Source organism: Anopheles darlingi, chromosome 3 (assembly GCF_943734745.1).
Source record: "Anopheles darlingi chromosome 3, idAnoDarlMG_H_01, whole genome shotgun sequence".
In the NCBI taxonomy this organism is placed as follows: Eukaryota; Metazoa; Arthropoda; class Insecta; order Diptera; family Culicidae; genus Anopheles; species Anopheles darlingi.
Genome location: NC_064875.1, coordinates 67458468 through 67473997, shown reverse-complemented (window position 1 = coordinate 67473997; position 15530 = coordinate 67458468). Strand labels below are relative to the sequence as shown.

The following is a 15530-nucleotide window of genomic DNA, read 5'->3' as shown; positions in this document are numbered from 1 at the left end:
GAGAGAGAGAGAGAGCGTTGGAGGATGGACTCCGGATGTCGTTGTCTTGGCGGCGGTAAAGTTGTGCGCGATGTCCGTTCGCGTCCGCTCCCGGGAGTGTTATTGATGGGCTGAAGCTTGTGGTCGTGGTGGTGGTGGTGGTGGTCACGGATGCCCGTGGTGCTGCTCGATTTTTATCACCAAACGCGACTCGTGTTAAGGTCGGCGCAGAGGGGAAGCTTGGCCAATTTGGAGGAAGACTCAATTAGGCCGCCCGGATCGTTAAGGACACAATTGCCGATACTCTTTTCCACCCTAGCTCACCCACTGACCGGTTTTCCGTTGTGGCCATTTGTGGCAATCGGTGTGTCACCGTCGCTGGGGCCACTACCCGGGCCGCGGCGATCGATAGCGCGGCCTGGTCCCCCACCCCCCGAGGGATCGTGTGTGTTTGTGTACCAGTGTACGGTGCTTCCCTCTATTCCACACAACGAAACGTCGCACGATGCCACGACTTTACGCCCTATTTCAAGCGTTCAAATGGTTGTCCAACGCCATCGCCAGCGGTCGGTCCGTCGACTCGATTAACCAGACCGAGGACCGATGAGCCGCACTTACACACCGGTACTTGAGGTGAGGTAACGAACGGTCTGGCGAGGTAGTCCCGGATGTTGGCACCTCGTTAACCTGGTGCCTCTGACGGAGGAACGGTAGATTGAGCCCGGTCCCAAAGGCTCGGACAAATTAGTTGTAATTAATTTATTAAATTCATTCAACCTCTCGCCTTTCGATCAGAGCCGCTGCCACCGTCACTTGACGACCAACACCTTGACACCGTGCGTCGATGATGCCCAACGCCAACGGTGGCGGCGAAAGGGATTACCGAGCGACCGACCACGACCGAGGGGGTGTCATCAACGACCACGACAACTCGGGAGTCGCTGGCGAAACGTTTCGCGTGTAACGACCGTAACAACCTCGAACCTACCTCGGGGACCGGTGGCGATGGTGGCGGGAATGTGTTTGTGTTTGATTGGAGCCACAACCCACAGTCTGGCTGTCTGGTGGCACTATCCATTGGCAGCAGCAACAAGGAGGCAAACTACTCCGTTCTGGTACAGATGAAGGACACACACACACACACGCTCACACGCATGCACACGAACTCGCCAACAATCGTCACACATACGAACGAAAGCAATTAACTTAATTAGAGGATCCGCCGTTAGTATCTGTCAGCTGAACAGTTCATTACCTTTTATCGGCCATTGTTGTTGGCCATTCGTTCGAGCGCGTTTTGCGCGATTCCGAGAGCGAGTAGTGTCTTCGTTGTGTTTGTCGTAAGGCACCTTCTTATTGGATAAGTTGTACCACCAGCAGGTGCGGGACCTCGGGAGTTCCGGATCTTGAGTCTCTTAAAGTACGAGTAGAGCAAGAAGCAACGATTAACATCCGACCATTAACATCGGCTTCGTTCGCTTGTAGCTTTTAAAGTTTAGAATGTCCTTGTGGAAGTAAACGGGGACACTTGTTTGAAAACAACCGTTAAAACCTCTCTTTCTCGAACTCCTCTCGCACCTCTCTATCGCTGACTTTCTTCCAACTAGGGACCCCCTTGTTTCTAGTCCTTCTCAGCAATGAGTCCTTCTTCCAGCAGCGGGCGCGTAACACTTCCTGAATGGATAATTTTTAATCTCGTCTCGACGGGGACCCCCCGAGTGTCCGGCCCCCTGGCGATGATCTTTATCACCTCGCTATCCCTCGCCTATTCCTAGATCGCTAGATGAGGACCGCTATCGCTCTAGGGGTTATCGCTATCGTGCTGTTGCGGCTGCTGCTGCTTCTGTTGCTTATCAGGAAGCATCGGGAACAGGGCGAGCTCGTGCCAAACGGTGCCGCCGGACACCGTTCGGTCACGAGCGTAAAATTCATTAAATTTACATAATTACACACTTTCACAGGCCACGGCCGGCCTGGAAAGGCTGCGAGGGAATGTAGACACTGCGGACGACCTACTGCGCACTGTCCCCACCCATTACCCCATTGTCGTCTTACGCGAGGGGGTTTGGGGTGTGAAGTTTGATTATTTTTGGTAAGGAACTGGAAGGGAACCGACGACGACCCCAACGAGGCCACCATTTTCTTTCCATTGCTTGTTTTTTTTCTATCCCTGCGAAGCGAACCGAAGTAGGTGGTAGGACTGTCAGTCAGTCGCGGATAGTCGCTTGCCCTAAATTTCAGGTTCCAGGTCTTCTCCCTCCATCCCCTTCCACCCCAAAAAAACGTTGCGGATAATGATGTGCCACCAAAGGGACGGATGGAACGTAAGAAGAGTGGTGAGGACGGCACGAAGGCTAACGGGTATCCGTTTTCTATTTGCTCTGGTGAAAATGGAAAATGTCGCGTCGCGTAGCCTGGCGCAGAAGGGGGGGGGGGGGGGGGGGGGTGAGATACAGAGGGTAAAGGCAAGTAAACTCGCAAGGGGGTCTCGGATTGACCCCGAAAAGGGGAGAGGGGAGAAGGGGGGAGGGGATTGTTGTCGCCCAGCGCCCGCGATGACGATTACATCATCAGTCCCCCAAGTGCCAAGTGTCAAGCGTTGGGGTGCGCGCGCGCCAGAAGCTAAAAATAGTGTCCCCCTCCCCCCGGTGGGTGGGCACCAGGGTCCGCATCATCCGTCGGTCCTGCGTCCTGCGCCCTGCGACGACGACATCATTCGTTGTCCTCGGGGTTTTTGGGGGGTGAACGGGGTGTGTACGTCATCGTTCAAAGGACGGATCGAGGGGATGGGGGATGGAATTTGCAGTTTTCTTCCTTCCCTCTCGGGCCGTTCCCCATTCATTATGTCCCCCAGGTGAGCACACACTTACTTACACACACACACAAACATCCATACGAGGGTTCGCGCTCCTTAAACGATTCCGCTAATGCTACGCTACCGCGTAACCGGCGTAGAAGTCGCACTCTCTTGTCACTTTTGTCACATTTGTCCGTGCAGGAATGTTGTTGCTGCTACCACTACCACTTCTAGTGAACTAGTGGACACTGCTCTGGTGTGTGGTAGCGCTGATGAGGGACCTCTCATTGGGGTGTGTAAGCGCCACGGTGCCATGACCGGCGGTGCTGCAGCGAGCGAGCGAGCGAGCGTCAAAGTGCGCCAGAAGAAATTAACCTCCCCAATGGTTCGCTGGTTTCGCGTCGCCGAGGGAACTTTTAGCGTGACCTCGTGGCCCCACCGTAGCCCGGGTCCGGTTCGGAGCATCTGGTCTACTGGTTCGTCGTTATGGTGGTGGTGGTAGCTCGCTGTTGAAATTGTAATTAAATTAATTAACGGTGCAAAATGGAAAGCTCGAGTGCCGGTAGAGAAGAGGAGTAGATAGAATGGCGCATTGCGCGAATGAGAGACCGTGGCGTGGCGTGGCCTGGTGTAGCATGGTGTGGCCTGCGCCGTGGTGTAGCGTGGTGAGTGACGCACAACGAACTTTCATTCCCTCTTTCCCATTCCATAGTCGGCGATGTGACGGTGCCCGCGGCACCAGGGAAAGGGTTATCGGGTGGTGCTGGTGGCATAAAGGGTGTCCCTGGTGCTCCCAGGTGGATCATTGCGGGCCCGTGTGCGAACCAGCGAATGCCGAAGTGCGATAATGACGGTTGGACGATGTGGCCATGAATATGGCGGATAATTTTGTTGCCATGTCGCGCGTGGCGACTGTGGCCGCAGATGCGCTGGCAAACCTCGGGGTTGCCTCGAAAGCTTCGACGAAGCTGCTGCCCAAAAGAAAATACCCAAAATGAAAGACGGAAAGCCCTCAATTGCCACTAAGTGGGAGTGCTTGTGGGTTGGGTCCAGCAGTAATTGCAGCAAATTAAGAAGCGCGTAAGCTATTAACAATGGTCGCCTGTTTTCAAAGTTTGTGCGGTTTTTGTCTTCCTGTTTTAGTCTAGTTGGAGTTGGCAGTTCATTTGGATAGCTAGATGGTCAGGAATCAGGAGTGACGTGAGGTGTTTGGTCGCGGAAAAGTTTACGGAACTAGTAACGTGATAATCGGAAGGTTTGTAAAAACCCAAACGTCACTCACACTACCCTAAACACTACAAACGGCCTAGTGACCGTAATTAAATTATAACATATGTAGCACTTAAAAAGACAATGAAATGTGAGGGGTTTAATTTCGCCAAATTGGTTAGTGTTATTGGGGCAGAGACACGCCAAATCACAATAAAAGAAAAGTCTTTTGTCCGGGGGGTTAACAATATTGACAGCTACAGCAGCCGATGGGAAAAGGCGACCAAAGGCGAATTCACTGATAGGCAAATCGAGAACCGTTAAACCTTATGGCATGCAAAATTAGTCAATAAAAAAGAAATTGCTTTAAGCACTATACAAAAAATAAAATCCTGCTATGAAAAAACATGAAAACGCTTCTCTAGGCCATTGCGCTCATCCGGTCAATGTCCATGTTGATCCATGTTGTTTTCCGAAGATCTTCGACTGTCATCAAAAGAAAAACACTTCTAACGCAGTTCAGTCTATCATTTACCGCGTGGGAGTGCAAATTACATTTCGAATAATTAAGTTCTGAGATCAAACGTATGGCTGACAGGTCCTTCGTTTCTACTTCAAAACATTTTTTTTTGTGAGTCAATGTCAGCGGTAAGGACTATCATCGGCCATGTTCATGCGTTTAATACTGTCGGTACTTTGATGTTATCCCTTATTCCGTTTTATTTACAAAAGCTGACATCTTGACATTGATTGGGAAATTAATTTACTAATGGGGATTTTATAATCTGCATCAAGTCATTCTGCTACTCCTACTCTGTTGTGAGGCATAAACATAACATCTAAGCTCTAGATGCTGTTCAAATCGAACAAACTGCTGATGCCATTGTTTGACGTGTAGCCCTTCAGACTGATAAGCATGCCGTTAAGTAACACACTGCTTATCAAAAACGTGTGTTGTTTTATTTTAAAAAAGAGATGTTGCTTGCTTTTGCATAGAAAAAAACTCCACTCAAATTTGCTTCAGGGAATTCAGGGCATGAAAAAAGTTGTTCGCTCCGAAGGACTTCAATCCCTCAGAAAGGACCCTCGTCCCGTGTTTCTTATCAGTAGGGGCGAGCGTCTCTCTCTCCCGGGCCTGGTCTGCACCGCAAAAGGGTGTACTACACACTCGCCTAAGCCAGATCAAAGCGTGATGAAGCGTCGGTTTCATCGGTCTATCAACAGGTCCAATCCCGAACAGCCCGATTTCCCCTGATCCACTCCACTCCACTCCATCCGCTCCGATCCGGATCAACGATGAATTGTACGGTATTAAATGTGGTTTCTGGGTTTCGAGCACCAGTTTTCCCTCGAGCGTCGAGTCGGGTCTGTAAAATGAACAACAAAATCGTTCTACACCTGTTTCAGCAGCGCTTCTCACTCCCACTAGTTGTTGCTTCCAGGATAAGGTCAAGGATGTGGAGTAGAGAGAGAGCGAATGAAAGGAGAATCAATGTACACTCTCTATGTGTGTGTTTGTGTGTGTGTATGCCTGTGTGTGCAATTACTAACAGCGATTACTTCAGTTTCATCTCACCTTAAGGTGGAGTTGAGACGCGATATTAGAACATCGGTTAGCGCTGTCAGCTCACTCGGTGAAACGTTTTCCCCGGGCGCTAAATCCTTTACCACGAAGCAGCCTCAGTAATGCTCGGCGCTCGGTGGTGGTGTCGACCGCAACATTGGAGTCTGATCGGTGGATCCCGGTATGAACTGAAGCGATGGAGATGGGGCTGGTGGAGCGGTAGAAATTTAATATTCCGATTTTCACTGCGGGAACCCATTCATCGCTCGCTTCAACTCGCTTCACCTTCCATCGGCGTCGTTCGAGTGAGAAATGGTTGAGTGATTGCTTTGGGAATATGGATATCGATCAGTTTACTTACTCCGAGGCCGAGGTCCTGCACCGTTCGCCCTGTTGTTGGTCTGTTTGATGGAGTAAGATGAACATTAAACTCACTCACCCATTTTCGGGGGAGTGAGGATTCGCAATTACCGGCCATTTTCGTAGGCCTTTTCGGCTGGCGCCGCTGAAGCAGCTTCCCTTGAAACCTTAGCCTTGGCTGGATTTGGCTATGGATGAAACGAAATCCCGTGAAATTGTGGTAAACTGATTAAAGATGAATATTTGGATTGAACTGTGATTAAGATGAGATTTTGCATTTTAAGGTGCCAATGCAAATGTTGAGTATTCCGGAGAAACCACTGGTCACTAGTATCGTTAAACTATGCCAGGCCAATTGTAGAATCGAGCGATACCGATACCTAACCACTTTCCTCGTTCTGGAGTTGCAAAATTGAATTCGATCCATTTCTGCATAAAATATCGATCAGCCCAGGGACGGGACAATGTCTGTGTGTGCGTGTGTCCGAAACCGATCGGTGTTCCATACTGTGGATCCTTCCAAAAACCACCCACCCCTACCATTCGTGTCCGTGGCCTATCGTGGGATCAGAAAACGTCAGCACGAAATTAATATTCATGGATGGAGAAATGTTATCCACGGTAACCACGGTTTGCCCGGAGAGCGAAGCCATATGGCGAAGAAGGAGAAGCCGAAGGGGGATGGGTGGGGCGGTCGAGAGGGAGCAGCAGGCAGGACACCGAGAACATAAATCATTCAATTTGCAATTTTGCTTGCACACGCTAATCGTTTCTTACACTCACGATTTCCCTTCACAACGATGACGACGACGACGAGGGATAGGCGGGAACGGAGAGCGAGAGAGAGAGAGGGGGCGCAGTCCAGTGTGTCTGGCCGTGTCCGGTTCGGTGCTAACACACATATGCTGCACATGTTGCCTCCTCGCTTCAGTCAGGCGCACACAAATGGAATGGGTTGGAAAATCCTTTCGCTTCGTTCGTTCGATTCGTCGTGTGGCGCTGCTGCTGCTGCCAGGATGCAACATCCGGGGCCCTCTCGGTGTCGGTGTCGGTTTGCTGGTGTCTCGGGCTGCTTCGCATTTAAATACACATGACTTTTGGCCCGGCTTCGCTCGCTCCGAAATGGACAAGCGGCGGGGATCCATTGGATCGTGGACGAATGTCAAAAAGATGAATTTTCCACTTTTTTCTTCTCCCGGGTTTGCTTCGGAACTTCGCAGAGCGCAGAGGGGGAAACCCGGGAACGGGAAGCCAGGATTGGATTCGAAACTCGATTTCTGTGTTCCGGGCCACCGGGGACCACCGTACCGACCGTCGGGTGGGGTGGCTGTGTCCGATTTGTGCTCAATGTTGGTTCGGCGTAGAGGTAGTAGCACAACTCATTTGAATAATTAGAAGGCTGGAGTAAAAACTCGTGCCACTGGTGGAAATGGTTGCAGCAATGGTGGAACCGATCATCGTCGTCATCATCAGCCAAGCGAACAGCATAACCTCGTTGCAGGTCGCCCGCTAGCATCTCGCTAGTTCTCCCTCCGGTAGCATAACGTAATTCGCCTTCCATTACTCGCTCACCAATTGGCCAGTCCTGGGATTCGCATATTCAATTCCAACAGTACTCGTCAGTAGCACCGAGTGCTCGGGGTGCTTCCGGCTCCATCTGTATTCAAATGAGTTTACGGAGCAACTTTCGGTGAACGTTATGTTTTTTGGGTATTGTTTTCGGTGCCTCTTTTTTTTTTTTTGGCGTCAACAGTGCCCAAGGATTGCTCAATATTTTCTGTTTCTTTTGGTAACGGCATGCGATGCGTTACTGGGTGGATCAATTTTTGGAGTGTTTCGGATGAATCAATTAGTGATTAGATCAGCTGAGATAGGTTATATGCTTTTCATGGTGATTATTTGTGAATCCGTTTACTGGGGTTTGACTTGTCGATTGGTGATTTCTACCTATTTACACTCTTGGGTCCTGGTCAATCTGTTCCATCAATATTGTGGTGTTGAGTAAAACATCACCTCGATCATAGGAGTATTAAAAAGTACTAAAAACTGTGTTGAATTTGAGCTCTAGAGTTAGATGTTTTTACAGAAGAATATGTTAAATATTCGAATGTTTTTCTTCAACAAAATCTGCTATGTAAAAATGTAAACCTCTGCTAGATGAAATCCTCGATGTATGTTGCGCATGATGCGCAAGCGGCCCTTATCAGCAACAAGCAAAATGAAGTAATGAGGTTGTGTTGAATGCAAACAGATTTCGACGAATCGAGTTAAAATCGAAGTCGAGGTCGCGGTGAAGTTATCGAGGGCGCCTCTAACGAACGCCTGTGTTCAGCGATGCGATCCTCGAGCACCAACAAGTAGCCAAGTAACCACGAACGAATTCATTTGAATTCATTTATGTCGGGGAATCTTTGCGAACTTTCTTAATATAGTAGCCGGAGCACTCGTCCTCGTAGCTCGTTTCGTAAAAATCCTCCTCGTCATTATCCTGCATCAGAGAGCAATACTGACACGATTGTTTCCTTGCTTTCCGCAGTTCCGCTGTCCCTTATCGTGGGAACACTAAATTAGCTCAACTTGATTCACTCCGATGATCAGGAGCATGTTGTACCATCTGCTTACATTAAGCTGCAGGCCTGATAAGGTACAGCAATGTCACAGAAGGGGGAACTTCGTCCGCCATCCTCCTCCTGCCAATCGGTGCCTAGAATATTTACAAATAATTTACGAAAATCAAAGGCGTAAAACCTGGGCGGGAGAGAGTGAACAGACCGCGGTTCCACCGGCGGCGCAAAGTTAATGGTACGCGACGCGGTAACGAGGCGCAGAAACAAGCGAACCATATTTCCTTCCTCGGTCTACCTCCCGCCCCTCTTTGCCGAAGCGTAGCGTCGAAGCTGTCGTCGTCATCATCATAATCGGAGTCGGAGGAAACTTTTTTATCCGCGCAGAATCACGATTCCCGTTGTCATCATCATCATCGTCCCTTCCACAACACGAGCATGAGAGTTGAGATTCCCTCGATCCCTGAGCTCCTTACTCCGCGGTGGGCCTAAACTTTGCCCGCTACAAGCTTATCGAATGTCGTCGAAGGCGTCAATTTTCATTCCACAATTGCGCCAACCTCCCTTTCGTGCGTCCCTTTCGTGCGTCCCTTTCGTGCGTCCCTTTCGCGCGTTCGACGCCATGGGAAGTTTTAATCAAAAGTCCTGGCACCACATAAACCGTACGCATTACGATGCCGACTCCCCCGGGCCATGCCTGGAGGTGGCCGCCAGTTTTCGGTTTCATTTCTTTTTTCTCTATCAACTATGTGGATGTGTATGTGTGTGTTTTGGGGGGTGATTGGGACAAAGTGATTTTCATTTGATCCTGGTGCTGACTCAAGCGTCAATCGCGCCTACAAACATTCGCGCGGTGCTGTTGGTGGTGCCGAGTGCTCCTGGGAACAATTTGAACTCGTAGGCATCTCAAACACCCGCCCAGGAGCCGCCTGGTCGACGACAACGACGACGACGTCACTGGCTGAGTGGCTAGCGTATACAAACACCGTAGCACCATCAGCATCAGCCTCAATGTGTACGTGTGCACACACACACACACACACACCTCTTCTTGGGTTGGTTAAAGGTGAGCTGAGATGAGCGGACGGAGTGGAACGAGCGAAGGAGTCATTCATTAACTTGGCACTTCTTCGACCTCTCGGTCCCGGTCTCGGTCTCGCCTTCCGAAGGCCTTTTGTTGTAGGCCTCCGCCTTTTTTTCCGTTGTGCTGCGGTTGCGGTTCGGGTAGTTCTCTCTGGTGCTGCCACTGCTACGGACATGCCGGTGACCCCCGCTACTGTGGTTTTTCCTTATGCCGCCCTCCGTAGCGCAGCGTTCCGGAAGTGCTCACCTATTGAAGGGGTGCTACTAGCTTGAGGTTGACTTCAGTCGATAAACAGCCCGCCACCACCAACGCCTCTACTACCAACCAAGAGGGGGAAACGGCCAAAGAAGGCGGATTTAAGACGTCGTCCGTGCTTCCCGCTTCCTGAGACAAAATGAAGGTATGAAAGGAAGCGGAAAAAAGAGCGAAAATCCTGCTCCAACATCCCCGTGCGCGCGCGAGTGTGTGTGTATGCACACGGTGAGAGTTTTATCCTGTATAGATCTGGCCCCTTCTGCAGGACCAGGACCAGGTTTGCCTGTCTTTGTTACGCCGTTCGTAGTTGGTGCCGTGACGTGCGGAACCACATTGGATATTGGGGATCCTTTATGCTTACAAGGCTGCTGCTGCTTCTGCTGCTGCTGGTGTTACTCCCACCACCCTAAAAAGACGAAGGTGAAGCATGGACCATCATGGTACAGGACCTTGGAGGCTCTCTGGAGTGTGTTTGTTGTTTATTCTGAAGCCGATTTTTGCTTCCATGCGCCACCGTCTGCGCCATGCCAGAACTTGATCGGAATAATAAGAGACCCGGGGCGAGTTGTAGCGGGGCAGCGCCAGCAAGGGGTGTGATGCCGGCGTAGTTCCTTAATCAAAGGATCAAGGCAAACGGTCGGAGCACGATAGGTGCTTTGGTCGCTGCTGAGCAAAGGTATTTCGATTAAAGCGATCTGTGGGGAGAGGGGAGATGAGGTGCTGGGCAGCGAGCGAAGTGATGGAGATTAAGCGAAGTGGGCGGAATCATCTTGAAGTGATTTTGCGGCGCGAGAGAACCATCCACCCACCCCCCATTTGATTCCTTTGTTGAGTTGTTGGATGACCTTTGATTTTGAAGGAATTCAAATTCTTTTCGAGAGATTCGCTTCGAGATCCGCTGATCGCTGATGGTGAGCGAGTTTGTGAACTTCGAACCATAACTGGAAACATCTTTCTCGCACGCCCGGAGTCCGTGAGTCCCATTTTCCGCCGAAACGTGCGCGAGCAGCGATTAAATTTAGTTTTCCAACTAAAATTAAAGCAATTATCGTCAGTATCGTCAATCCGAGAGGCGAACGGGAGCGAAAAGCAGCTCAATAAACTTCGCATCAATGCTCCCGTTTTCCCGAGGGGAAGGGTAATGGGCTGGACAGGAAATGAAGGGGTGTAGCATAGCAAATTGGCTAGAAATGGCCATTCGGTCGGTCACGCGCTGACGTAGCAATATTCGTCACAAGCGCCACTGCCCGGTGGTACCTCCCGGAACAAAGACAATGATGACGGCTATCGTGAACGACGACAGCCGGCTGACTGAAGCCAGTCAGCCATTCTGGCAAGCCATTGAATCCTCCCCTTACCCCTCCCCCCCAAAAACTGACGTTGACTTTAATAATTGCTTCACCGTTCGCAGCGCACTCGCCTTGCAACGTCTGGGTTTGGTCTTTCTGGGCACAAAGTTTGTCCGAAAATCTCGGCGCTCGACACGATACCTTCCACCGTGGTGTTGCACCCCCCCCCCCCCTCCCGCCCTTGGCGTGGGGGCTCAACGCGAAAGCCTCCCGCGGAAACTTAAATTGAATAAGACTGTGCGAAAGCACATCACTCTCGCGGTTCACGCTTTACGGGCGACGACCACCAAAGGACGAAAGGAAACGCGGTTCGCGGTTGCTGGTGGCAGCAGCAGCAGCGGCAGCATCGAGATTTAATGGCGTCGTCCGGGGCGAGTGCCCGTTGATGACGGTTCTGATGCTGACAGTAGCGGCCAACTAGCGGCCGGCGACACACACACACACAACCTGCCAGAGCTGGACGACCACATCGCCTTACCCGGAAAGCCTAGCAATTCCTATCCAAATATTGGTCTTGTCTGTTGGACCGTTAGTCCATTGCCCTGGGGCAATGGAGTCCTCTCCATGTCTTGTTGCGGGGGGGCGGGGCAGGAGGAAAGGACGTGCATGGTTTTGAAGTCGTGACATGAAATGACATTTTGTAAATGGCTGAATGTTGAAGGTTACCATCACCGTCATCGATACCAATCCTCCTCCACCGCGGGTCGGAGAGGAACGTCTGGAGGGAGCGTGACAGGCGCTGGCCTCTCTGATGCTGCTGCTACCCGGGGGCGGATTTTCCCGCGAAATGCTCGCGGTAATTCTTGGTAAAACAATCTACATGTACGCGCGCGCCCGGTGCCAGTCGCTGGAAGGTCGTCCATTTCGCGTCCAAATGTGCTGTCTGTGGCCGGTCCGTCCGTTCCTTTTGGTCCCTCGTTGATGGGACTGGGGCTTGACATGCAGCTAACGCAGTGTAGGTAGACTGCATGAAGGAAAATGGCGGATAAGCACATCGAACAGTGCACAAAAAATAAAAACTCGTGCGGAAAGGCACTTCGCCATTGGCCTTTTCACGGCCAATTGGCTGCCCTCCACCGGGTCCCTACACACAACCGTGTCTGACCACTGGACGGACGAATGGACGGACGGACGGGGGCCTTCAACACCGGAGCGCCCCACTTTGAGGCGTTAAAACAGAATCGATTAATGCCAAGGATGGCCCCGGCATTCGCAGCATCCTCGAAACACCTCGACGACCCCGACTCCCTCCGGGAGGCTGGACTGATGGAGGTAGCGCATGAAGAGGTCGAGCGCATAAAAGTCCGGAAAAACGGAAAACCAAACGAAAAAAAACACCAGAAACAAGCAAAAAAAAAACGGAAAGAAAAACAAACGCCACCGACGAGGATGGAGTGGAAAAGTGGCCCAAAACCGGCACCGGAGGTGGATTGAATTTCTTGGTGAATCCGGGCTTTTCTTTTCCCCGTTTTTTTTTTCTGGCCGGTTTCGGCGACCCTTCCCCTTCCCCTCTCCGTCTCCGTTTGCTCGACAGCGCACCACACATCTACGGGAGCACCATTTATCGGAGGATGAAAGAAAAGTTTTGTATTTCTCAATTAGTATTCAGCATAAATTTCCTTCAGCTGCACACCGACACACGCACACTCACACACACACAGAGGCGAGCGCGATTCGGAGGAAATGAGGAAGTTTTCGGTGCGCTCGCGGTACTCTCGCGGTGCCGCACTTTATGGGAGCAGGTCGTGGTCGGTGTTGCGGAAGTATGTGCTGCGAGGAGTATTTTTAGCTTTCTCGCTAGTACTGCTGCTGCTGCTGCTGAAATGCGTAATTAGATGGCATTTTTCCAGTTTTTTATTGCACTTTTGCCATTTCGCCGTACTTTACTTTGTCTGGTGGAGTGAAGCGGGGCCCCAAATTTGCACATTGTACATACAGACACACACACACCCATACACACATAGCGGAGGTAGGAATTTGGAATGATTCGGATGAAAATTTGTGAAATTTCCCCCACCAAAAAAAAACCCTTGCACGTCTTTGGCGTTGGTTTTCATGCTTGGCATGCACGAGAGAGGCTAAGGAGAGGGTTTAGGGAGCGTGCAACAAGCGATGCGCAGGACGATGCCGCCAGAGTTCATCGAGCAGGAAGTTTAATGGTGAAATGTTTTATTATTTCCTGAGCAAAACTGACGGAGCGAGCGACGGTTTGAGGCTGATAAGTTTAATGACGATTTGTTGCGGAAATCGTGCTTTCAGGTTAAATGAATCTGTGTTGTTTAATTAGGGGAAGGTTGATTGCCAGGATTATTGACTTCTGGCGACAATTAGCCTCGAAAAATTGTCGCAAGGATCGAGATTGTGCATTTTGAAGTTAAGAGTTTGAAGTGAGACATTCCTTTGCAGGCATTTTTTTGTTGCGTAGGTCATCTATCTAAAAAAATATTTTAAAGCCTGTTGATGATCATATTATAGCTTATTTCAACGGTAATTGTTATGCAGGCCACAGCTAAAAATTTTGCACTTTGAAATATCTTCGACAGCTTCAATAAAGCCCCTCAATTGTTCCATTATCTCTCGATTGATCTCTGTTGAAGGTACCTTGAGCCAATTAAGATATTCTTAGCGAGGTCATTGCATGATATTGCTTTCAATTCGATGAATGCATTGAAAACTCACAATCGAGAACGACATAAGTTCATAACCATGTCGCTTTCAATGCCATTGTGTGAGTGTCCCATTCCTTTCTTCATTGCATTATGCTGGTGAACGAGAAACTTTCTGGCGTTTCGAACACATTCAAAACAGGTTGACCACATTAGCCCCAAATTCGTGACGCGTTCGCACTTCATCTGCAGCATCATTAGCACATCATTCCAGCCGTTCTCCTACTCTTCTACTCTTACTTCCTAGACCTGGTGTGTGTGTGTCATCGAAAACATTCCCATCATCATCATCATCACCAATCGCTGTATGTTCGAAAAAAAATCTAAACCAACAACCAAAAAAAGACAAAAAAAAACCCAAAATCTCGTTTCACTTCACTTAACCTCGCTTCCAAACTCCTCACTTGTTCTTCTAGATGATGACGGGAATGGTAGTTTTGACAGCACCAAACTGTCCCGGCAACACTCGCACTCGCTCAACGGTACGGATGCGGCTGTAGTAATGCATCTGGCACCGCCACCGCTCGAAGCCGTCGGGTCCGATTTCAATACCGTTCAATCGTCGTCCACCGACGTCGTCCACCATCATAACTCCCGCCACTCCGTGAGCCGCCAAAGTCTCATGGGTAAGCGTGTCCTCCCCCCCCCCCCCCTGAACTGCACCTTCCTTCTCCTCTCCCGAAAAAAAGCACTCTGGGTGTGTATGTGTGTGTGTGTGAATGAGTGAGAGAAGAGGATGAGGTTTGTCCTTCCGCGTATCGTGCTCCTTCCTCTGCCACCGGGGGCCAACTCACTGCTACGTTGTCACTCAAACCATCCATTGCCCTTCACGCCACTCCACTCAGTCCATTTCAAGTGTCCCCGAAGTGAAAAAAGGGATTTGCGTTTCCCGGGAATACGCCGCTGGCGTCCGTTAAAAGCATCGCAAGCGCTGTTTTCGGGGTTTTTTTTTATCTCCCGGAATCGTAAACCCCTTCCTCGCTATCGCGCACACACACACACACACACACTCACAGTGCATTGTATCCGATGTCCTTCTCCACCTTCATCATCATCATCATCATCATCATCCTTCTCATGATGATTGTCAGGCATCAGGTCGGGAAACCGGGATATGGTGATGGAGAGGAGCTCTACCAGGAATCCTTTCGAATGACCACCGAAAGTGGCTTCGGTCAACCGGGGCACTCGCGTCCCGGTATCAAGCATATCGCCGTTACGCTGCTGCTGCTGCTGGTCAGCCGCAATCTGTCACCGTCATGCCAGCAAGCAGCAGCAGCAGCAGCAACAGCGTCTCTTCATTAATACCGATCCGGGGGAGAAGGAAGGTTTTCGCTTTCCTGGCCTGCCTGGTGTCTATTCCTGTATGTCCCTGAATTATGTTGCATGTCGCGACCACTACCTTCTCCCCCTCGTACAATAGACATTCCCATGTCAGCAGCAGCAGGAGATCTCGGTTTCCTCGTTTCTCGGTTACTCGTCCTCTTTCACTTCACACACACACACACTAATAAGCAGCTCGAGCATCTATCGTGCTCTAGTCGATAAATTGAAACCAGCGTCCAACCTATCGGACCGCTCTCACTAGGTAGCGGCACGTGAGTTGGCGTTATCTTTCCGCTGCAGGCCACCACAGGCTGGAGGGACTGTGCCCGGGGGGAGGGTTAAGCTGTCTTGCCGCCGCATTCACTCCTTTCGTTGAC

General features: G+C 50.5%; 2 protein-coding genes across 4 annotated transcripts in view; one reads left to right on the top strand and one right to left on the bottom strand.

Annotated features, from left to right (window-relative positions):
• LOC125954772 (probable methyltransferase TARBP1) overlaps positions 1-15530 on the bottom strand; it is a 321619-nt gene that overhangs the window by 48815 nt on the left and 257274 nt on the right. The gene's annotated exons all lie outside the window — the stretch shown is intronic.
• Positions 1-15530, top strand: part of LOC125954787 (cyclic nucleotide-gated cation channel alpha-3) — a 64287-nt gene that overhangs the window by 11439 nt on the left and 37318 nt on the right. For 2 of the 3 annotated variants that reach the window (XM_049685385.1, XM_049685384.1), the window contains exon 3: positions 14244-14453. The exons of the other annotated variant lie outside the window; for it this stretch is intronic. In XM_049685385.1, coding sequence (XP_049541342.1) covers positions 14244-14453 — 210 coding nt within the window. The remainder of the gene's footprint in view (positions 1-14243; positions 14454-15530) is intronic. 3 annotated transcript variants of the gene reach the window in all.